Raw genomic sequence first — 24,945 nt, 5'->3', positions numbered from 1 at the left:
CATTACTAAATTTGCATCATCCAACTTTCAGGTTCTCTGAACATGCCACACATGTTTTCAGGTCAAGACATTAAAATAAATGGGTTTGTGAGTCATGATAGATACTCCCTATAGTCAGAACTATTCCCTTTGAATAGTCTGTAAAATGTAAAAAACTGTGTATCTAGAAAGCCTCTCATCATAATGTTTTATAAAAATATTCTATTTTGAATGTTTTAATGGAAAGATAAACCATGGTGATCTGATTAGTGATTCAAAGAATAAACTCAACATTTTAATATCTATGTCCTTATAGCTTTTAATTTAACTAATCTAAAATATTTTCTATACAATGTCCTTAAAATTCTTAAAAGCTGAAAGCAAACTGAAATAAAAGAAAATTCTAAATAAGGAAAACTGAATGTTCAAAGGGAGTTTTATTTAAATTGAGAAACATTAGCACAAATATTGGAGAAGGCAATGGCACCCCACTCCAGTACTTTTGCCTAGAAAATCCCATGGACGGAGGAGCCTGGTAGGCTGCAGTCCATGGGGTCGCTAGAGTCAGACATGACTGAGCGACTTCACTTTCACTTTTCACTTTCATGCATTGGAGAAGGAAATGGCAACCCACCCCAGTGTTCTTGCCTGGAGAATCCCAGGGACGGGAAGCCTGGTGGGCTGCCGTCTATGGGTCGCACAGAGTCAGACACGACTGAAGCGACTTAGCAGCAGCAGCACAAATATTCATGGCACTCATTTTTTCCACCTTTACCTTTTCAAAATCTTCAGTTGTGAACTGTTTAGAAGCTAAATAAAGCAGCCCTTCAGGATCAATGGCTTTCTTTAAAGTATGTTGCACAGTTGGAAGAAGTGGGTGGCAAGGAGATGATTCACTGCAGTTAATCAATAATGCAAATGCCTCTACAAGATTAGCTGGAATTAAACTGCAATCCTACATCAAACAAAAATGTAGAAGGTAAATATTAAACACTGGCATTTTCACAAACACTTTAAATAATAACAAAATAAAATAATTATTAATTTATTATTTCATAATTTAATGTAATTAACACTATAGTGATATAATTATATTAATAATTTAAATAATAATTATAAATAATACTTCATTTAAAGTGATTCCCAAATAGCATGGGATCTTTTCGGTAACAAATTTTTTAAAATGCTCTTTATTGAGTATTTTCTTACACATTATTCATGAAAACCTCCCCCACTACCTACTCAAATAATAATTTCTAGTGAGCTGATACCTGCTTTCTATGACTAAAAAATGAAAAATTGCAAACAACTGTGTCATTATTTAGTTCCAGGATCTGAGTAAGACAGAAAGTAAGCACAGAAATAAAACATTAAATTGTTATTAAAAAATTGAGACTAAAATCCATGACTAAATTCCTTGAACAATATTCTAACAATAAAATACACATATACTTTACCATCTGACCAATTAGCATATTGGTTTTCTGTATATTTCTCCTTGAAGGTGAATCCATATCAAGAAAAGACCAAAAACTGCACTGAACTGGAAAAGTCATTTGTTGATCCACATCATCCCCAAACTTCTTTCCCGAGATGTAGACTGTGATGCTTCTACTTTCCACAGCTAAGTCAAGAGACATTATCCATTTGTTACTTAAGTTCACTTTGGTCAATATAGCTACAAATTAATAAATATTATTATAATGAATTTTATGACTTAAATTTTGGATAGCAAAGATACAGGAAAACTTCATGGTTTTGCAGGATATGGCTAAATTAGAGGATTTGCCATAAAAAGAATAAGGCAAGAAAAATATTTGAATGTTTCTGTATCCCCTGATGATGAGAACCATTAGTCCAAAGCATGAAGCTAGAATTGTGGACTGGAATGAATAGGCAGAGGGTAAGGAGACTGGTCGTATCATGCAGGTTACAAAGGAGGCTGAAATTAAGCAATGTTCTTTTTTTTTTTAATTTTATTTTTAAACTTTACAATATTGTATTAGTTTTGCCAAATATCGAAATGAATCCGCCACAGGTATACCCGTGCTCCCCATCCTGAACCCTCCTCCCTCCTCTCTCCCCATGCCCTCTCTCTGGGTCGTCCCAGTGCACCAGCCCCAAGCATCCAGTATCGTGCATCGAACCTGGACTGGCGACTCGTTTCATACATATTCTACATGTTTCAATGCCATTCTCCCAAATCTCCCCACCCTCTCCCTCTCCCACAGAGTCCATAATACAGTATACTAACGCATATATATGGAATTTAGAAAGATGGTAACAATAACCCTCTGTACGAGACAGCAAAAGAGACACTGATGTATAGATCAGTCTTATGGACTCTGTGGGAGCAATGTTCTTTTCTGTGGGGAAAAAAAGAAAGCAGATCATCTAAGTCAAGAATGAAAGAGGATAAGATTGTGAGACAATACACACAATCTGGTATTTTGCATCTGGTTCTTTAGGGGTTTTTTTTGTGGGGTGGAGGGTGGGAGGTTCCTGGTGGCTCAGTGGGTAAAAAAATCTGCCTGCAGTGTGGAAGACTCAGGTTTGATTCCTGGGTTGTTAAGATCCCCTGGAGAAGGGAATGGCAACCCACTCCAGTATTTTTGCATGGATAATTCCATGGACAGAGGAACCTGGTGGGCTATATATAGTCCACGTGGTCACAAAGAGTTGGACATGACTGAGTGACTAACATAACACATACATTTTGTTTTTTAAATTACTGACCTGTAGGAATTGTTTCTATGTTCTAGGTATATGTCCTATGTCAAATATATGTATTGCAATTATTTTCTTTTCCTTTATTTGCCTACTCACTTTTTAAATGGCCTTTTGATGTGTATAACTTTTTAGTTTTGATGAAGTCCAATTCATCAATTATTTTCTGTTAATTGCTTTCTGGGTTTTGTCCAAAAAATCTTTGCCTACTCTGGTGGCACAAATGGTAAAGAATCTGCCTGCGGTGCAGGAGATCACGGTTCAATCCCTGGATAGGGAAGATCCTCTGGAGAAGGAAATGGCAACCCACTCCAGTGTTCTTGCCTAGAGAATCCCATGGACAGAGGAGCCTGGTGGGCTGCTGTCCGTGGGGTTGCACAGAGTCAGACACAACTGAAGCAACTTAGCATGCATGCATGCGTTGGAGAAGGAAATGGCAACCCATTCCAGTATTTTTGCCTGGAGAATCCCAGGGACAGAGGAGCCTGATGGGCTGCCATCTGTGGGGTTGCACAGAGTTGGACACAACTGAAGCGACTTAGCAGCAGCAGCAGCCAGTGTTCTTGCCTGCAAAATCCCATGGACAGAGGAGCTTGGCGAGCTACAGTCCATGGGGTCACAGAGTCAGATATGACTGAGCATGCACACAACATACTCTTAAGTCATAAAGATTTCTCATGTTTTCTTCTAGTAGCCTTATAATTTAAGTTTTTACATCTAGGTTTATGATTCATCTGTAATTATTGTGTATAGTTGTGAGGTATGAACAAATATTAATTCTTTTCCAGATGTTCCATCATCATTTGTTGAAAAAACTTTCCCCATTTTCCCCATTGTTTTGATGTTGTGATCAAAAATCAGTTGAACATATGAGTGTGAGTCTATTTTTGCAGGCAGAGGCAATATGTATGTCTCCTGTGTATTGCTGCACGTGCTTGCTGGCATGCCAGGAATTCAAGGTCCTAACTTTTCTTTGCCCAATACTTATTTTTCCATATCCTTGTTAGTTACAAATCTGGCTCAAATAGCATTATCCTAATACCAAAATCAGATAAAAGATATAACAAGAAAACTACAGACCAATAGCTCTTATGAATACACAGGCAAAAATTCTCAACAAAATATTGCAGATTAATTCAATGATGTATAAAAATAAGTATATATCACAGCCAGTAAAATTTATGTTAGGTATGTAAAGCTAGTTCAACATTTGAAAGTCAATTAATGTAATCCCTATAATATTAACAGGCTACAGAAGAAAAATCACATTATCATGTCAATAGATGCAGAAAAAGCATTTGGTAAAATTCAACACCCTTTATTTAAAAACTCCTGGTAGATTAAGAATAGAAGGGAACTCCTTCAACTTGAAAAAGAACTTCATCAAAAAACCTACAACTGACATCATACATGATGGTGAGAAACTTGAAACTTTCCTATTAAGATCAGGAACAAGACAAGATCATGATGTTCCTTTTCACCACTGTTTTTCAACATCATCTTGAATGTCCTAACTAGTGCAATAACACAAGAAGAGGAAATAAATCTGGAAGGCAAGGCAACCCACTCCAGTATTCTTGCCTGGTGAATTCCATGAACAAAGCCTGGTGGGCTACAGTCCATGGGGTCACAAAGAGTTGTATACAACTGAGCAACTAACTCTAACTAATACAAATTCATGTATTACAACTGAGAGCAAAGGCTTAAACAGTACATTTACACATTAAATTCCTGTTTTTATTTATCAAGGTAAAATGAGAAGTGTCATTTAATATAATTTCTCTATTTCTAAAACCTGTACAATATAATCTCTATTGTTAGGTAAGTCCTAGGCTTCCCTGGTGGTTCAGATAGGTAAAGAATCGCCTGCAATACAGGAAACCTGGGTTCGATCACTGGGTCGGGAAGATCCCCTGAAGGAGGGCACAGTAACCCACTCTAGTATTCTTGCCTGGAGAATCCCGTGGACAGAGAAGCCTGGAGGGCTACAGTCCATAGGGTCTCATAGAGTCAAACATGACTGAAGTGATTTAGCACACTCAACTCCATGACACTGATGGAAAAGTTAAATAGGTAAAAATTAATTTGAAGAAATATTGTTTACCTGACTGGAGCTGTTCAAGTTTATCTTTTTTGTGTGAAGCCAAGTCTCCTATAAAGCAGATACCACCTTTAGCTAGCAAAGCACTGCCAGCTTGAATGCTAACTGCTCCAGTTCCATACTTATTCCTGGATACAGTAGGGAAAATTTCAGTAGAGACTGAATGACGTATACCACGGGGCACAAGGCTTATACTAAAATTCAAAAGCCTAAGGGGAAAAATAAATCATTAATTACTACTATTTAATATTTGATTTTCAGAAGTCATAATGTATAATAGCTATACAATTAGATTTAATTTGATTTAATGTTTATTGAGCACTAGTGCTAGGGATAAAAACATATATGAGATTTGGTCCTCAACTTGGAAAGCTCACACCTTAGAGAGATGAAAACAAAAAAGTAAAATACGATATGATGAGTACTAAAATAATGCTGTGAGGACATCCATAAAAGATTTATTTCTTCCTGGAAAAAAATCAGAGAAAGCTATAGAGAGATGACATTTGAACCAAGGCTTTCTCTTTTGATGCCCTGCTTTCTTTCATTTTTCAAAACTTCTGCATTTAGGTTTTGCAAATAGTCCATCATGACTACCCCTGCTACCTATGTATCAACATAACTCTTGATACATCCTGTTGCTTTCTAATATCTTTGCCAATTGCCTCAAGCCTCTTCATTTCTCAAGTTTAAATTATAAGAAAAGAATATGATTAACTTAGCTTAGCTTTTAAATCCTTGCTGCAGAAATCATAGCTTGCTGGTGCGATCTACTATGATGACCAGACACACACATACAATGCAAAAGAGGGTGAAGCAGATCTCTTAAGAATGGACAGGTAAGACACTATAAAATGTCTAGAATATGTGTCATTCCAGGGAATTCAGATGTTAATTTGAAGATATGTAAAATGGGTAAGATGTAGAAGGAAAATTTGCAAGTCTAAATTTGCAAGGGCAGCAGTTCTCAACCCTAGTTCACTTTAAAATCACCTGGGGAGTCAACAGTCATGTGAAAAGATGGTCAACGTAAAAAATCATCAGGGGAATGCAAATCAAAAACACAATGAGATATCACAACACACCTATCAGAATGACAGTTATCAAACACACACAAACCCAAAAACCAATTGTTGGCAAGAATGTGAATAAAGGGACCCCTTATGCACTGTTGGTAGGAATATATATTGATATAGCTTTTTATGGAGAACAGTGTGGAAATTCCTCAACAGAGTTATCATATGATCCAGCAATTCCACTTCTGGGCATTAATCCAAAGAAAACAAAAACATTAATTGGAAAAGATATATGCACCTCCATGTTCATTTCAGCATTATTTACAATAGCCAAGATATAGAAACAATCTAAGTGTCCATCAATAGATGAGTGGATAGAGAGATGTGGTGTGTATATATACATATATATAATGGAATATTACTCAGCCATAAAAACAATGAAATCTTGACATTTGTGAAAACATAGATGGGCCTAAAGGTTATTATTCTAAGATACTTTAACAAAAAAATTGCTTGGTGTCTTTAAAAAATTCCAATGCTAAGCCATACTCCACACAATATAAATTATAATCTTTGGGGGTGAGCCACAGGCATAAATATTTTTAAAAATATTTTTCTAGATGATTCTAACAGGCAGGCAGGCTGAGAACCTAACCATATGGAACAATGGGACTCAAAATTGGCAAATCATCAAAATTAACTGAGGAAGTTTTTGAACTACTGATATAAGGTCACAGAGAATAAGACACAAATACAAAAATCAACGCTATCTCTAATATATTCAAAGCAAATACTTAAAAATAAAATTAACAAAGCACTACCACTTTAACAGCATCAGTAGAGTTCAGTTCAGTTCAGTTCAGTTGCTCAGTCGTGACTGACTCTCTGCAACCCCACAGACTGCACCACACCAGGCCTCCCTGTCCATCACCAATGCCTGGAGTTTACTCAAAAGCATGCCCATTGAGTTGGTGATGCCATCCAGCCATCTCAGACTCTGTCTTCCCCTTCTCGTCCTGCCTTCAATCTTCCCCAGCATCAGGGTCTTTTCCAATAAGTCAGTTCTTTGCATCAGGTGGCCAAAGTATTGGACTTTCAGCTTCAGCATCAGTCCTTCCAATGAATATTCAGGACTGATTTCCTTTAGGATGGACTGGTTGGATCTCCTTGCAGTCCAAGGGATTCTCAAGAGTCTTCTCCAACACCACAGTTCAGAAGCATCAATTCTTCAGCGCTCAGCCTTCTTCACAGTCCAACTCTCACATCCATACATGACCACTGGAAAAACCATAACCTTGACAAGATGGACCTTTGTTGGCAAAGTAATGTCTCTGCTTTTCAATATGCTATCTAGGTTGGTCATAACTTTCCTTCCAAGGAGTAAGCGTCTTTTAATTTCATGGCTGCAATCACCATCTGCAGTGATTTTGGAGCCCCAAAATAAAGTCTGACACTGTTTCCACTGTTTCTCCATCTATTTGCCATGAAGTGACGGGACCGGATGCCATGATCTTCGTTTTCTGAATGTTGAGCTTTAAGCCAACTTTTTCACTCTCCTCTTTCACTTTCATCAACAGGCTCTTTAGTTTTTCTTCACTTTCTGCCATTAAGGGTGGTGTCATCTGCATATCTGAGGTTACTGATATTTCTCCTGGCAATCTTGATTCCAGCTTGTGCTTCATCCAGCCCAGTATTTCTCATGATGTACTCTGCATATAAGTTAAAGAAGCAGGGTGACAATATACAGCCTTGATGCACTCCTTTTGCTATTTGGAAGCAGTCTGTTATTCCGTGTCCAGTTCTAACTGTTGCTTCCTGACCTGCATACAGGTTTCTCAAGAGGCAGGTCAGGTGGTCTGGTATTCCCATCTCTTTCAGAATTTTCCACAGTTTATTGTGATCCACACAGTCAAAGGCTTTGCCATAGTCAATAAAGCAGAAATAGATGTTTTTCTGGAACTCTCTTGCTTTTTCCATGATCCATTGGATGTTCTCCAAGCCAGGCTTCAGCAATACGTGAAGCGTGAACTTCCAGATGTTCAAGCTGGTTTTAGAAAAGGCAGAGGAACCAGAGATCAAATTGCCAACATCCGATGGATCATCGAAAAAGCAAGAGAGTTCCTCTGCCTTTTCTAAAACCAGCTTGAACATCTGGAAGTTCACGCTTCACGTATTGCTGAAGCCTGGCTTGGAGAATTTTGAGCATTACTTTACTAGCATGAGATGAGTGCAATTGTGCGGTAGTTTGAGCATTCTTTGGCATTGCCTTTCTTTGGGATTGGAATGAAAATTGACTTTTTCCAGTCCTGTGGCCACTGCTGAGTTCTCCAAATTTGCTGGCATATAGAGTGCAGCACTTTCACAGCATCATCTTTCAGGATTTGAAATAGCTCAACTGGAATTCCATCACCTCCACTAGCTTTGTTCATAGTGATGCTTCCTAAGGCCCATTTGACTTCACATTCCAGGATGTCTGGCTCTAGGTGAGTGTTCACACCATCGTGATTATCTGGGTCATGAAGATCTTTTATATACAATTCTTCTGTGTATTCTTGCCACCTCTTCTTAATATCTTCTGCTTCTGTTAGGTCCATACCATTTCTGTCCTTTATTGAGCCCATCTTTGCAAGAATTGTTCCCTTGGTATCTCTGATTTTCTTGAAGAGATCTCAGTCTTTCACGTTCTATTGTTTTCCTCTATTTCTTTGCAATGATCACTGAGGAAGACTTTCTTATCTCTCTTTGCTCTTCTTTGGAACTCTGCATTCAAATGGGTATATCTTTCCTTTTCTCCTTTGCTTTTTGCTTCTCTTTTCACAGCTATTTGTAAGGCCTCCTCAGAGAGCCATTTTGCTTTTTTGCATTTCTTTTTCTTGGGTTGGTCTTCCTCCCTGTCTCCTGTACAATGTCACAAACTTCCATCCATAGTTCATCAGGCACTCTATTAGATCTAGTCCCTTAAATCTATTTCTCACTTCCACTGTATAATAGTTTGGGATTTGATTTAGGTCATACCTGAATGGTCTAGTGGTTTTCCCTACTTTCATCAATTTAAGTCTGAATTTGGCAATAAGGACTCATAATCTGAGCCACAGTCAGCTCCTGGTCTTGTTTTTGCTGTCTTCTCCATCTTTGGCTGCAAAGAATATAATCAATCTAATTTCAGTGTTGACCATCAAGTGATGTCCATGTGTAGAGTCTTCTCTTGTATTGTTGGAAGAGGGTGTTTGCTATGACCAGTGAGTTCCCTTGGCAAAACTCTATTAGCCTTTGCCCTGCTTCATTCTGTACTCCAAGGCCAAATTTGCATGTTATTCCAGGTGTTTCTTTCTTTTTTTTTTTTTTTAATTTAACATGGCTTTCATTGGGAAAGGGGGAGGAGGGGGAAGAGGAGGTCTTGACGAAGAGACCAATAGACAAAAAAGGTAAATTAAACATACAATGCTTTTCTTTAAAAAAAAAAAGAAGAAGAAAAAGAAGAAGAAAAGAAGAAAATGTTGTTTTCAACAAAAGGGAAAAAAAGTATTGAAAGCCCATGAGTCAAGCCATAGCCAAAACCATATTCTATCTTAAGTAGCTTTTCTTTTTTTCCCCTCTTTTTCTTTTTTTCTCTCTCTTTTTCTTTAAATAAAATCTCTCCCCAGACCATCATCACTTTTAATCTTCCCCAGATTGGGCTTCATCTTCAGAACCTTCATCCCCAGATTTCTCAAGTGGAGGGCTTGAAGACATTTTCTTTTCCAGAGGGCTTTCTGGTTCCTTATCTTCTTCTTTGGGAGAAGGAGTCTTTTCCTTTGATGCCTTTGAAGCTGTGGGGCGACCCACTTTCCCCTTGCCTTTCACAGGACTTGGCGTCACTGTGGCCTTTAGCCTGGACTTCGGCATTTTCTTTTCTTTTCTCTCAGGCTTCGACTTCTTAACCATCTTTTTGTTTTTCTTTTTTGAACTGCCAGAGTCACTATCATCATCATCTTCTACTAGGAAATCCTCATCACTGCCGGAATCTTTCTCCTGGAATGGCGCCTCGTCCTCCTCTTCTTGCTCCTCCTCACTGCCCACATCTTCCATGAGCATCTCCCTCTGTTTAGAGGCTGCTTTAGAGGCTGCCTGCCCTTGCTGGCACACATTTTTATGATCTTCTTTTTCATCTTCACTGTCCTCTGCTGAATGAGAATCATCCTTCTTAGTCTTCACATCTTTTTCTTCCGAGTCCTCACTATCTTCCTGTGAATTCTTTCCAGATCGCCTCTTATTTTTAGCTTCTCGGGGAGATGATCGAATTTTCTTAGCTGGAGGGCCTGAATCTCTTCCATAATCTTCATCAGCATCATCGGATTCCTAAAATTGTGAATAATCAACGACCTTCCTATTTCTGACAGGCCAAGACATATTCGCTGTCGAAACAGGACCGAGTCGAGGAGCCAAAGACCAGGACCCTCCCCACCCCACACGCTTGGCGCCCCTCCCCCCAACTTTAGCCCACGAGCCCCGAGCTGCTGGCTTCTCAAACTCCGCCGCTCCCTGGTTCAGGGGCCCTTAACCAGACGAGCCCCCCACTCCCCAGTCTCTTCAAAATGTCCAGGTGTTTCTTGACTTCCTACTTTTGTATTCCAGTCCCCTATAACGAAAAGGACATCTATTTTGGGTGTTAGTTCTAAAAGGTCTTGAAAGTCTTCATAGGACCGTTCAACTTCAGCTTCTTCAGCATTACTGGTTGAGGCATAGACTTGGATTACTGTGATATTGAATGGTTTGCCTCTGAAACAAACAGAGATCATTCTGTCGTTTTTGAGATTGCATCCAAGTATGGCATTTTGGACTCTTTTGTTGACTATGATGGCTACTCCATTTCTTCTGAGGGATTCTTGCTCACAGTAGTAGATATAATGGTCATCTGAGTTAAATTCACCCATTCCAGTCCATTTTAGTTTGCCAATTCCTAAAATGTCGATGTTCACTCTTGCCATCTCCTGTTTGACCACTTCCAATTTGCCTTGACTCATGGACCTAACATTCCAGGTTCCTATGCAATATTGCTCTTTATAGCAACGGACCTTGGTTCCATTACCAGTCACATCCACAAATGGATGTTGTTTTTCCTTTCTCTGTCTCTTCATTCTTTCTGGAGTTATTTATCCACTTATCTCCAGTAGCATACTGGGCACCTACCAACCTGGGGAGTTGATGTTTCAGTGTCCTATCTTTTTGCCTTTTTGTACTATTCATGGGGTTCTCAAGGCAAGAATACTGAAGTGGCTTGCCATTCCCTTCTCCATTGGACCACATTTTGTCAGAACTCTCCACCATGACCCGTCTGTCTTGGGTGGCCCTACACGGCATGGCTTATAGTTTCATTGAGTTAGACAAGGCTGTGGTCCATGTGATTAGATTGGTTAGTTTTCTGTGATTGTGGTTTTCAGTCTGTCTGCCTCTGATAGAGAAGGAAAAGAGGCTTATGGAAGCTTCCTGATGGGATAGACTGAGGGGGAAACTGGGTCTCCAGCTTAACAGCATCAAAAATACCAAATACTTAGTAATCAACAAATTATGTACATGACCTTTGCAATTTACTGAAAGAAATTAAGATTTAAATAAAAGGAGATATATACCATATTCATGGATTGGAAGAATGAACATTGTTAAGATGTAAATTCTCCCCAAAATTGATTTATAAGTTAAAAGCAGTTCCAATCAAAATTCTTAAAGGCTTTTTTGGTGTGATGGAGGTTGGTAATAACATATGGATTCTAAACATTTTAAGAAAATGCAAAGCACCTAAAATAGTGAAAACAAATCTTAAAAATGAAGAATAAAGTTGCACTACCTGATTCAGACCTTAATATAGAGCTTCAACAATCAAGAATGTGAGGCAACATCATAGACAAACAAGTCAAAATAGCACAAAAGAAAGTTCAAATAGATGTATACCCAGTTAATCTGTGTACCTAAATTTATAACCATATAACCAGTTTAACAGATTTTCAATACTGGTACCACAGCAATTCAATGGGGAAAGGAAAGTCTTTTCAACAAATAGTATGGAAAAGTTTGATAAATGCATAGGAAAAACATTAATCTTGACTCCTACCTCGCATATATACAAGGTATATACAGAAACTGACTTGGAATAGATAACAGACCTATTGTAAAAGTCAAACCTATATGCTCCTAGAAGAAAACACAGAAGAATATCTTCATGACCTTGGTAGGCAGAGACTTATTAAACAGAAACCAGAAAACACTAAACATAAAAGAAAATAATAATCAAAACTAAAAGGTCTGCTCATCAAATATATCATTAAGAAAAAAAATACAAACTATTTTTGTACCTGGAAGAAAAATTTCGTGATACATGTGACAATCGATGTGCATTCAGAACTCCATTTAAAAGTCAGCAAACAACTTGACACTTCATAACATGAGTAGCAAATAAGTACATGAAGAAGATTTCAGATCAGTAGTCATCAGGGAAATGCAACTTAGAAATGTAATGAGATACCATTTCACACACACTAGTATGGCTAAATTGAGAAAGACTGACAATACAGGATGTTGGTGAGGAGAGAAACATCTGGAACCTTACCTCATTGGCTGGAATGTAAAATTGCACAACCACTTTGAAAAACTGTTTGGCAGTTTCTTATAAAGTTACATACACCTATCTTATGACACAGCAATTCCACTCCTAGATATTTATTCAAGATAATGAAAACACAAATCTACAAAAAGACTTGTACAAGAGATGTTTATTGCAGCTTTATTTATATAGTCAAAACATGCAAAACCCAAATGTCCATCACTAGGGAAATGGAGAAACAAATTCTGGGACATTTATATAATGGAACACGACTCATCAATAAAAACAAGTGAACTCTGACACACACACAACAGGACCAATCTCAAAAACATGCTGAGCAAAAGAGATTAGATCCTAAAGAGGATGCATTGTGTGATTCTATTTATACAAAATTCAAGAACAGGAAAATTAACTTATGGTGACAGAAATCACCTGTGGAAATAGGAATTAACTAAGAGAATAAAGGAACTTTCCAAAGTGATGGAAAATGGAAATGTTTCATGTCTTATTGAGGTGATGGCTATAGGAATGCACGTTATCTGTCAAGATTCATCAAATTGCATACTTAAGATCTTATTACTTCACTTTATGTAACTCTTACCTAAATAACAAAACACCAAATCTCTCATACAGCCCCAAATACTACAGGAAAAGGTTAATGACAAACAGAAAGAGAGACAAGGGCTTTAATTTGCAGAGGTATCACAAATCAACAAGAAATAAGCAGATTAATTTAAAAATGGACAATGGTCACAGTGTCCATAGAAAAATAATAAAAAGTGTTTAATAAATTCTAAATGATGCTAAAGCTTACTTCTAGTTAAAGAAATGAAAATTAAAATAAAATACCAGTTTCCACCCATCAGAGGGCCAAATTTAAAAGTCTAATAATACCCAGTATTGGTGAAACTGTTAAACAAATATTCTCATGCTCATTAGTGGAAGATTAAATTGGTGCAATCCGTGGCAGTTAGCACTATATTTATGTTATGATTTAATTTTAATGTTAGCAAAACATCACCTGTCCAATTAAGTTAGAGCTAATTGGACTTTTATTTTTCTAATTTAAATTTCATTCTATAAATTTGTTTTTGCCTTATAATTGCACATACTATATTAATATATGAAATTCATTCCTAGCTTTTTGAACATTTAAGTAAACTTTTTAAAAAGAGTACTTGCTAGTAGGGAACAATTTATATCAGATAAATTCTAAATATCTGTCTTATAATAATCTTTATGGAAAAGATTTATGCAAAGCTGTGATCAATTTGTAATGGCATATATTTTACCTGTCTATGAGTAGAGTATCACTTGTTACAATTAAAATATCCAAGAAATTTTCCAGTTCCTTGTTACGGTCACTTGTCTGTACTAGACTCATTAGCAAACAGAGCTTGAGCAAATTGTAAGTCCCAGGAGGAACAATCTGTGATGCAAAGATGTTGGCAAGTATGGCTGTAAACTTCCAGCATGAGCTGGAGGTCAGAGAGAGGAGACACCTGAAATTGTCACTAATTCCTGAAGGAACTGAAAGTAAATATTAATACACATATTAAAAAGGGCTTTAAAACAAGCAAATGACATACAGACTAGATGTGCCACATTAAAATTATTACAATGATAATAAATTATGATTGGAGGTCACTCTGGTCTATCATTTCTACCCAAGGAACATAATAAAAGGACGCACACCCTGTGTGCCCACATAGATTGCCTGTGGGTTGCAAGTAAATTTCTAATTTTTTCTTTTAAGACCTATGTGAGCAAAGTCAGATCATGAGGCTCCTGTATCACAGTGTTTCCTTTATATTTCTGTGTTTGAAACAGTATCACATTTAGTGAGGGCTAAAAAGCAGAACTGAATATTCTGCTTTAGCGAGGGCTAAAATCAGTCCTGAATATTCTTTGGAAGGACTGATGCTGAAGCTGAAACTCCAACACTTTGGCCACCTGATGCGAAGAACTGACTCATTTGAAAAGACCCTCATGCTAGAAAAGATTGAAGGCAGAAGGAGAAAGGGATGACACAGGATGAGATGGTTGGATGGCATCACCGACTCGATGGACATGAGTCTGAGTAAGCTCCAGGAGTTGGTGGTGGACAAGGAACCCTGGTGTACTGCAGTCCATGGGGTCGCAAAGAGCCAGACACAACTGAGTGACTGAACTGAACTGAACTGAAAAAGCAGAACGGGATATATTTGAATGCTTCTGTTAAAAGGGAAGATTTATACCCTACTACTTTAACATAGACTATAACATTCTAGATCTTCTCCACTCCCTTATTTTGTCCAACTCCTGAAAGGGATGAGCAATTTAATCCAATGGGTCAGTTTGGGAAGAGCTGTGCACATATTACTCAGTCCCTTTCTCTTTCCTCTTGGGCTGTCTTCACGGAGCAATGATTTCTTCTATTCAGCCATGTCCATGGACTAAGGGAGGCCTACCTAGGGTAGGTCTTGTCACATTTAGGTGGTTAAATCTGCCTAATTCTAGAGTTTAGCAGGAGAAAGCACACTTCACCTACATATAAGTCATGTTCTGCTACCAAATCAGTAAATTTTAAAACATTTCATAGCAGAAAATACTGAAAGGATCTTTAAAATGTCTATTGTTCATTAATGCTTTCTTTCTTCAATATTTTTATTCTTTTAATAAGTTTTTCTCTTCAAAATAAGCAGAGGTGTCTTGAATTCATTGTATTTAAATTCAACTTGAAAGAAAGTGAAAGTGCTAGTTGCTCAGTAGTGATCAACTCTTTGTGACCCCATAGACTACATAGCCCTCCAGGCTCCTCTGTCCATGGAATTCTCCAGGCAAGAATACTGGAGTGAGTAGCCATTCCTTTTTCCAGGGGATCTTCCTCACCAAGGGATCGAACCCAGGTCTCCCACATTGCAGGCAGATTCTTTACCATTTAAGCCATCAGGGAAGCCCTAAATTCAATATGGGCCTCTGTTATTCTAGATAGCTATCTCAGTTCAGTTCAGTTCAGTCACTCAGTTGTGTCCAACTCTTTGTGACCTCATGGACTGCAGCATGCCAGGCCTCTCTGTCTATCGCTAACTCCCAGAGTTTACTCAAACTCATGTCCATTGAGTCGGTGATGCCATTCAGCCATCTCATCCTGTCTTCCCCTTCTCCTCCTGCCCTCAATCCCTCCCAGCATCAGGGTCTTTTCAAATGAGTCAACTCTTCGCATCAGGTGGCCAAAGTATTGGAGTTTCAGCTTCACCATTGGTCCTTCCAATGAATATTCAGGAATGATTTCCTTTAGTATAGACTGGTTGGATCTCCTTGCAGTCCAAGGGACTCTCAAGAGTCTTCTCCAATACCACAGTTCAAAAGCTATCTAGTGATTCAAAAAAAAAAAAATCTATTATTCAAGATTTAACTAGCCTGTCTTACATTTAGATATTTGTTTGCCAAATTAAGAGTAGATCTGCTCTTCACTTTTGTTTACTTAGTGCTTAATTAAATTGGAAGAAAATTATCAGTAATAAAGCAGATATTTTGGCCCCCAGCTACCTTTGCCTCTTGTCTTATTTCTTGATTGGCTAAAAACTCAGATGAGGAAGAGGATGCTATTTCATCCAGCTCTTTTTCTCAACCACAAGTTACTTAGCATTGCCTTAGCTAGAAAACAAAGGTAAGAAAAACTTTTAGACTACTCTTTAACTCCTGGCATCTTAAAACATTCTTCTCATTGGTAATTACTTTTTAAAAAATCTAAATAGAGTTTAGCCAAAAGAAAAGAATCATTCCTAGGGGCAAGTTTCCACATTATCCTGCTTTATTTCCTTCATAGCATTTATTATCTGAAATTGTCTTATTAATTAGTTTAGATTTATTCACTATCTACCATATGATTTAAGGGTGGGAATCTTGACTGTCCTGATCACAACTCTATCCCTAGTGTTTTGAAGAGTGTCCAGCACACAGGCAGCCAATACTTGTCTCCTGAACGAATGGATTTAAACTTGCAAGTATTGTTAAAATGATATTAACATTTTCCTTACCTTTTGGAATGCAAAAAGTGATACTATTTGCTTCTACACAGACAGCAGTTTGTGATGTTTTTACACAGGTTGGAATTCCAATAACCTTATACTCATTTCCTATATTCATTTTATTCACTGATTCATCTAAAATTATTAAAGACAAAAGAAAATATGTGTTTACTGAATGAAACTTTTCCTGATGATATGGTTCAAAGATCTAAAACCAGTAACAATTTAATAGTTCAGTTAGCTGTTAAATATTTACTTTTGTTTAGTATAACATGCATACTGAGTGACATGAATAATATAAATTGAGGTACTTTTACTGCTGATAAATTTTGATACATCATTTTGAGCCAGTGATGAATTAACTTCAAGAAGTATGTAGCATAGCAGCTAAACAGTCTCCTAAACTCTGTTTAAATGAAACATGTTTCCATTAAATAACAAAAATGTTAATAAAAGACTTTATAAGTAATAATTTTATTTGGGAAGAAAATTATTTTTAAAAGTATTATGTACTGTCTATAATATAGGCAAGGTACTTTTAAACACACTATGTAATTATAAACTTTAAGACAAATATTGTTATCCCCATTTTATATAGAAAGAAACCAAGAGGTTAAGTGGCTTATACAAGGCTAAAGTAGTTAAGTGCTTAGTCATTCAGTCATGTCTGACTCTTTGTGACCCCATGGACTGTAGCCTGCCAGGCTCCTTTGTCCACGGGGATTCCAAGCAAGAATACTGGAGTGGGTTGCCATGCCCTCCTCCAGGGGATCTTCCCAACCCAGGGATTGAACCCAGGTCTCCCGCATTGCACATGGATTCTTACCGTCTGAGCTACCAGGGAAGCCCAAGTAGTTAAGTAGCCGAGTTGAAATTCCTGTCTGGGTCTGCTCCTGTCTAAAGTCTACCCACAAGACACTTTACTAGGTTCCTCTCACCTTTACGGATTGAGCAAAGCCTTTGCACAAATTCGAAATTTATTCTGAAAAACTAAAAAGTCTTGATCCTCCATTACACAGTTAGAATTTGGATGGTTGTAAAGCTGTGAAAGAAAGGCTTACAAGCAGGAGCAAGGATTAACCTCCCTCTGTGAGTAAACAGTGATCCCTGTTTCTCCCTCTCTGTTCTTTCTCTCTCTCTCTCTAGCTCCACAGAGTATATTGGTAAACCCTGGGAAGAATCAGGCCCAAGACTTCAGAAAATAAAAACCCCAAACCAAATAAACAAACCAACACTCCCTCTTCCCCTACCCCCCCAAACCCCTGAGGAAAATTAAATAAATCATTTTTCAGCTGTTCCCTGGACTCTTAGAGTTTGGTGAATGTATCCTGAGGTCAAAAAAGGATCAAGAGAAAGGCTATGAGACTGGGAAGTCTGGGTATCTCTTCTGATAATCCCCAAAGGCCTCCTTTTATTAATTTAATTTAAAAAAATTCATTTGGGTTCTATTAAAAGTTTATTTGAAGAAAGGGTTTTCTACTAAAATATATGTTGGATAGTCACTTATATTTCTATATTGTAATGTATGGTTTGTATTCAGTAGAATTAAGTAGTTAAAATAATAGACTTTGCAGCTAGAATGCCTGAGTTTGAATCATGGTTATGTCATGTGCTAGCTGTGTAACCTTGGAAAAGTTATTTAACTTCTCTGTGCATCCATTTCCACACTGTAAATGGAGACAACAATTGAAAGAGTTGAGAGTTGCTTTGATTAAATGAGTTAATATATGTAAAAGTGTCTGGCACACAATACTTGGTATTAAAAATTATAGTCATCTGGGCTTACATGCCTGCCTTGTCCTTGTCAAGCCATGGTGAAAAGAATTCTTGTTTGAGTCTCTACTTTCCAAACTCTTGAGTTCCTTACACATGTTTGCATCCAAAATCTCTCTTTAAAAACAGTTTAATTCTTCCAATTTTAGCCCAAGAAAAGTGGCTGAACCCATCCTCATTTTCACAATTCTGGCTTCTTAATGAAGACTCACTCTTCCCTGGGTGATTGATACTGATAATGATTTCCTCCTTTATTGTAGAATCTGTCTACTCACAGGTCTTAACCCATGGAGTTCATTCATTTATTGAATGAATTTACTTACTAAATTTTTACTACGTGCAGTAAAAATTCACGTCCTACCCTCATGAACATTATATTTTAAAACATTAACTCCAATACTTACATAAGACATACACACACAATAATGGGAGATTATTACTGTAAATAACTGTCACCCTGAGATTTAACATAGTGGTTCATAGCATGTGCTAATATCTTTTTAAGTGAATGTTGTGTGACTGAATAAATAATTGGTACATTAGCTGTTTATGATTCTAAAATATTTAAGAAAGAGAAGACCTATGATTATCAAGCTATACAAGTACCATGTATAAATACCATGTTTATACCATGTATAGCAAGCATAAAGTCAAGTACATTTTAGTGCAAACAGGTCTTACCTCTGAGGAAGACTGTAAGAGATTGAAACCTAAATGGCTGGTTGTTACAATATCCTTGAAAAGCATGAAGTGACTCTGCAGTAATTATTTCAACTATCTGTTTATCTGAATGCAAAAAGCAAAAAAGAATTAGTTATTAGGATATATATTCAATTTAATTTCTACATTAAAATATCAGACATTATTTTAAAAATTATAATTATAAAACAGAAATGCATTTTACCACCAAGTACTCTAAATTTTCTGTCTTCTTGAAGTGAGGATGAACATAGATTACACAAAAAGTCATTTCTTACTGTTGCAGATTCTGTAGCACCAGGTACATGCACTCTTATATACTGAAATCCTGAAAGAAAACAGTTAAGCTAAATTTGCCTTCAGATTCAGCTTTCTATTTTCAATCCTTTCGTCCAGTCGTGAAGTCGCTCAGTCGTGTCCGACTCTTTGCAACCCCATGGACTGTAGCCTACCAGGCTCCTCCCTCCATGGGATTCTCCAGGCCAGAGTACTGGAGTGGATTGCCATTTTCAATCCTTTAAAATGAATCTAATTCAACATATAATTAAATTGGGTTTGGATGTGAGTTCACAGCAGTTCAATGGCTATTTTTTGCCAGGCACTGTGCTAAGGCACTGGTTTTATGGATATTTAAATACACAATTTCAATAGGTGGTGACCAAAAACAGACAATTTCAATACAAAGTGTTCAGAGAGAAGACAGGAGGGGCAACCAACCCAATGAGAGGTGGGGATGAACGGAAAAGTTGTCCTGGAGAAAGACTGAATGGAGTTAAGTCAAAGGGTTGAGAGAAGACATTACGTGGAGAGGGAACACCATGAACAGTCATGAAATTGTGTGAGAGAACAAGTACATCAGCAACACAAGTACACCTATTAAATTATAGGGGAGAGGTGGGGAAGAAAGAATGAATTTCAAGGTTATACAAAGTAGAATTGTAAACATTGTGAAAGTCACTCAGTCAGGGTGCAACTCTTTGCAACCCCATGGACTGTGTATTCCATGGAATTCTTCAAGCCAGAATACTGGAGTGGGTAGCCTTTCCCTTCTCCAGGGGATCATCCCAACCCAGGGATCGAACTCAGGTCTCCCGCATTGCGGGCAGATTCTTTACCAGTTGAGTTATGAGGGAAGCCCTTGTAAGCATTGAAAGTGAAAGTCAAGTTGCTCAGTGGAGTCCGACTCTTTGCTACCCTATGGACTGTAGCCTGTCAAGCTCCTCCATCCATGGGATTTTCCAAGCAAGAATACTAGAGTGAGTTGCCATTTCCTTCTCCAGGGGAACTTCCCGACCCAGGGATTGAACCCTGGTCTCCCACACTGCAGACAGACTCTTTACCATCTGAGCCACCAGGGAAGCCTAGGAGACACCAAATTTTATCCCATCCTTTTTATGCTATGAATGTTTCATAATTAATTATAAACATGATTTAAGATTAAACAATAAATTATTTTGATTTTACATTTTAATATTTACCTTTTGAAAGAGGGCATGCTTCATCTGAACAAAGAAATCTTGCACCTTGTGTATACTTGGTTACAGTTGTCATTGCAATCACAATTCCTTGCATTGTATAAAATCTTTGAGATGTATAATCACGTGGAAACTCACAAAGATCAAGATAATAACTTGGCAGAGGAGGTAAATGTGTTAACTTCAGCACTATATTAATCTAATAAGAACATAAAAAATAGTATTAATAAAAAGCGCAGATCCAATTGGACTTGCATTACAATATAGTAAATATATTTGTAGAATAAGTCAAATAAATGATTTGTTAGTATTAGGAACCAATCTTTTGAGCATTAAGAGAAAAGATATTTAAATGTAAAATTAAAATGCAAAATCCTTATAATCTGATATTTTAATTAAAAGTATTATGAACTATTATCTTTCTTTAAAAACATATATTTCCATAGAAAATAACAAAATTCTGTAAAGAAATTATCTTGCAATTAAAATTTTAAAAATAAAATAAAATCAGGGAAAAGTTTAAAAATATATATATATATATACACATTTCCTCACCATTCCCTGAAAAACAATGACAACCTCATAGCAATAAATACTTCTCTTGCCCAGATATCTAAATATAATTTCTCACTGAAAGGAACCAGAGCTCTTAGGAAAAATGGCTAGTTTCAGGTCGGGGGCAGAAAAGACACTAATGAAATGTATCAAAAGGAAATAAGAACAAACTTTAAGAAGCCCCCAGTGAAAAAAAAAAAAAGAAGCCCCCAGTGACCAAAGTTAGAGAATATAAACATCAAAAAAAATGACAAAGATTCACTGAAACATATCAGATATATTTAAAAATGCATGTATTAATAGCTCCTCATAATTTAAAAATGGAAAAACAAACAAAAAATATTGTTCATCATTGGAAGCTGCTATATTTCAACTTATCACTCCAAGAATTTATAAATGGAAAGAATCAAACATTTCTTATGCTTTTCCTGTACAAATTGTATTGCAAGGTAATTAAACAGTTGATGAGAGAAAAACTTCTCTTGCAGGATAATTTTAGCTAATAAACATTGAAAGTTTTCTAAAATCTGGAAAATCACAATTTTGCAACTCCTAATGAAATAACGGAATCTAGGCAATGATTCAGGAGATCTGGGTTCGATCCCTCAGTCAGGAAGATCCCCTCGAGAAGGAAATGGCAACTGGCTCCAGTCTTCTTGCCTAGAGAATCCCATGGACAGAGGAGCCTGGCAGGCATGGGGTCACAAAGAGTCGGACACGGCTAACACACATACAGGCAATGATTATCAATGACTGCAAAAACTGAGGTGAAAGCTGATGGTAGACTGTGATTTGGAGGGGTCTGACTGACATCATCTGCACCCACCGATCAATTGTGGCATTGCTAAAAGTGGGACCACAGAGAGGGCACGTCTAATGTAAGGCAGTATGAAACATGTGACACTATAATATATTCTTGTCGAAATGAGTTGAATTTGAATCTAAGCAAGTATAATATTTAGAAGCAACTGCTATTTTTCAGAAATATGGGGTCTAGGGAATAAGGTAAATACCACATTAACATAATCAGACAAGCCCAGATTATAAGACATTTTACAGGACAACTAACTGCTGCTGCTGCTGCTAAGTCGCTTCAGTCCTGTCCGACTCTGTGCGACCCCATAGACGGCAGCCCACCAGGCTCCACCGTCCCTAGGATTCTCCAGGCAAGAACACTGGAGTGGGTTGCCATTTCTTCTTCAAAAATTCAATGGCATAAAAAGGGAAGGGAAGGAAATGCCTCTAGATCAAAAAAGACATAATGAGATATAAGCACCAGTTATAATGTGTACATCTTGTTTTGATCTTGACTTGAACAAATCAGCTGTGAGAGATTCTTGAGAATCCCAATTGGGCAAATTTAAATTTGGGCTGGACAGGATATTAGACGATACTAAGAAATTACTGTTTTTTGTAAGGGGTAATAGTGTCATTGTGGTTATAAAAGAAAAATGTTCACAATTTTTAGAGGTTGATACATACCAAAGTATGTAGGGGTGAAATATCAAATGTATTTTAAAGATTTGCCTTAAAATATTTCAGAAAAAAACTGATGATGCAGGTATGGCAAAATATTGCAAACTATTAAATCTGAGCAATAGATAATATGGAGGTTCATTGTATTATTCTCTTTATTTTAGGGTATGTTTGAAATGTTTTATTATTAAAATGTTTAATATAAGTGATGTTATAAATGAATGCAGGAAGTAAAGATGTGTATGTAGTCCACTGAACTTTGAAAAAATGTTTTAATAAAAAATATATTTTAATATAAAAATATTTATTTACAAGTTATCCTGAAAGTACTATACCTTAATTTTTTTTGTTAAATTTAACTAAAACTTACTTGAGTTTCAGTCTGCAACTGTCCAATTAGTGAGAGAGTCTTAACAGCAATATAACAGACCTGTGATTTCAAACAAGAAAACCAAAGAAGTTATGGAAGATTCCATGTGGCATAAAATTATTTCTTTCTTTAACTTACTGATTGAAAAACTTGAGCAGCTTTTAAAGGCTGGTGTAAAATGTGATTTCCAAGTTCAGCATCCAATTCAACAATATCAGAGGGATTTATTAAAACATTGAATCGATAGACAGCATAACTTTGTTTTGAATCTGTAAAAATACACAAATTTTAAAATGAAGTTAGTTATATGTAGGACTTTATTTTAAAGTTTCTAAAATAAAGTCACCTTTGCTAAACATACCATTGTAGTATTTGCAATCATCTATGAACTTCTGGAGGCCTCCACTTCTGTCAAGATAGATAAGGGCTGCCTCTTTCATTTTTAGATTTGACATTTTCTTCTAGTTAATGATTCTTCTCTTTTACTAACTGCTTAAATCACAAGTGCTAGTGAAGACTACAGAGACTGATACTCATAGAAAATATAACACCTAGAAATAAAATAAAATTTACATTTAAGGATATAAAATAAAACTGTTTACACTATTAAAGGTAAAACTGAGAGTGAAATAAAATGAGGTAAAATTTTCCACTTAAAAAAATTCCTAGGAGTTCCGTAGCAGCCTAGTGGTTCGGATTCTGAGCTTTCACTGCCTTGACGCAGGTTTAATCCCTGGTCAGGGAACTGAGATCCCACAAGCTGAGCAGTGCAGAAAAATCCTACCCAAAGGGAAACCACACTTCGGCTTCTTTTGCCAAATGATATTTTATTCAAGACTAGGTTATGAAATTCTTCACAAGATTGCAAATTTAAGAACAGGATCCTCAAATGTCTCTTTACAGAGTAAGTATACCAAAATACATTTGTTGAAAAAAATATTAGATAATGAGGTCCTAGCCTAAGGGATCTGAAAACCTGGTTCTAAATCCAGAGTTTTCTAGTTGCTGTAGGGAAATCACTTGACCTCTCTTGGCTAAGTATCTTCACCTGTAGGAAATTAAGGGGTTGTATTAGATGATAAGGCCTCTTCTGGCTTTACATTTTTTTTCAGTGACCAACATAAAACATTAAACCATAGCATTGAGAGTGGAATACATAAAATTAATTTAAAGATAGATAGCAAACAAAAATTGGAAACAATATATGCCAAATATTCGTTTAGGTGCTAGGGATAAGATGATTAAGATTGAATTCTGCCTTCAATGAGGTGCCAATTTAGAGAAGTAAAAAATAATGACTATCACATTTATTCATTATCAAATATTTATTGGGCATTTACTATTTAATGGATATCATCCTGTCCTAGCCACTGGGGATACAAAGATCAGTAAAATAAGTTCCCTATTTTTCCAAGAGTACAGTGAGGGAAAGCAGACATGTAAAAAAGTTAAAATTCTGTACAATTTATGTGCTATAAGAGAAATATTAATGTACTAGAGAGCACAGAAGGAACTGTATATGAAAGAGTTCACTAAACTTGGGGTCTTCCTCGTGTAGGGGTAATAATATTTTCTATTGTTTTAGGACATTTTGATTTAATATCGTTGAGTCATAGACATTTAAAGGTGACATTTCAGTAACTGGCGGAGAGTTAAGTGAGATTTCAGTAACTGGAGGAGAGGTGAAGAGAAGAAAAAGTTTTTCAAGGATAGAGGTAATCTCCCTTCTCCCAATTTTCACGCCTACACTATTGAATCCACACCCCTGCTACTTGTTCAGCTCATTTTCCAAAGCGAGACTGTCCTTTTGGGTAGTACATGGAGGGCGTGGGGGGGGCGCCGGCAGGGAGGCGGGGAACTTCAGAGTTTCTCAGTGCCCCTAATCTAAATAAAACGATCTCAAAGCGTGTGTTGTGTTCAGAACGTTCCATGTGTTTCATCAGACCATAATTTGGAGGCCGAATGATGGGAGACTGCTAATAATGAAATGTTTCAGTGAAGTTCAACAGGGTTGAAAAATTTGGAAGTCCATAATGATTATATAGACAAAGGGAAATCATCAAAGTTTTTAACAGGGGAGTAATATGGTCAGATTTTTATTTTGGACATCAGTGCCTGCTGCCAGAGTGGAAAGAGGGGTTGGAATAGAGGAATTCTATGATCAGTTTCTAGTCTTTGGAGATA

At 36.9% G+C, this 24,945-nt stretch overlaps 2 protein-coding genes across 3 annotated transcripts in view; both read right to left on the bottom strand.

The window, feature by feature from the left end:
- The window catches only part of MCMDC2 (minichromosome maintenance domain containing 2), a 47,449-nt gene that overhangs the window by 15,719 nt on the left and 6,785 nt on the right, over positions 1 to 24,945 (bottom strand). Inside the window, exons 2-12 of one of the 2 annotated variants that reach the window (XM_025001829.2) lie at positions 23,123 to 23,312; positions 22,900 to 23,030; positions 22,762 to 22,821; positions 20,364 to 20,559; positions 19,091 to 19,213; positions 18,868 to 18,972; positions 16,423 to 16,548; positions 13,693 to 13,930; positions 4,811 to 5,016; positions 1,437 to 1,603; positions 755 to 934 (exon numbers count right to left, since the gene is read on the bottom strand). In XM_025001829.2, coding sequence (XP_024857597.1) covers positions 755 to 934; positions 1,437 to 1,603; positions 4,811 to 5,016; positions 13,693 to 13,930; positions 16,423 to 16,548; positions 18,868 to 18,972; positions 19,091 to 19,213; positions 20,364 to 20,559; positions 22,762 to 22,821; positions 22,900 to 23,030; positions 23,123 to 23,216 — 1,626 coding nt within the window. In that variant the 5' untranslated portion in view covers positions 23,217 to 23,312. The remainder of the gene's footprint in view (positions 1 to 754; positions 935 to 1,436; positions 1,604 to 4,810; positions 5,017 to 13,692; positions 13,931 to 16,422; positions 16,549 to 18,867; positions 18,973 to 19,090; positions 19,214 to 20,363; positions 20,560 to 22,761; positions 22,822 to 22,899; positions 23,031 to 23,122; positions 23,313 to 24,945) is intronic. The other variant, XM_059874423.1, reaches the window with a different exon arrangement.
- Positions 9,446 to 10,258, bottom strand: LOC784087 (nuclear ubiquitous casein and cyclin-dependent kinase substrate 1-like). The gene is given in 1 exon segment (XM_059874424.1): positions 9,446 to 10,258. A coding segment is annotated over 1 exon segment (732 nt). The 5' UTR covers positions 10,213 to 10,258; the 3' UTR covers positions 9,446 to 9,480.

The sequence above is a fragment of the Bos taurus genome, chromosome 14, assembly GCF_002263795.3.
Source record: "Bos taurus isolate L1 Dominette 01449 registration number 42190680 breed Hereford chromosome 14, ARS-UCD2.0, whole genome shotgun sequence".
Taxonomy (NCBI): domain Eukaryota; kingdom Metazoa; phylum Chordata; class Mammalia; order Artiodactyla; family Bovidae; genus Bos; species Bos taurus.
Note: the sequence above shows the minus strand (reverse complement) of the source record. Positions and strands in the feature narration are given on the sequence as shown.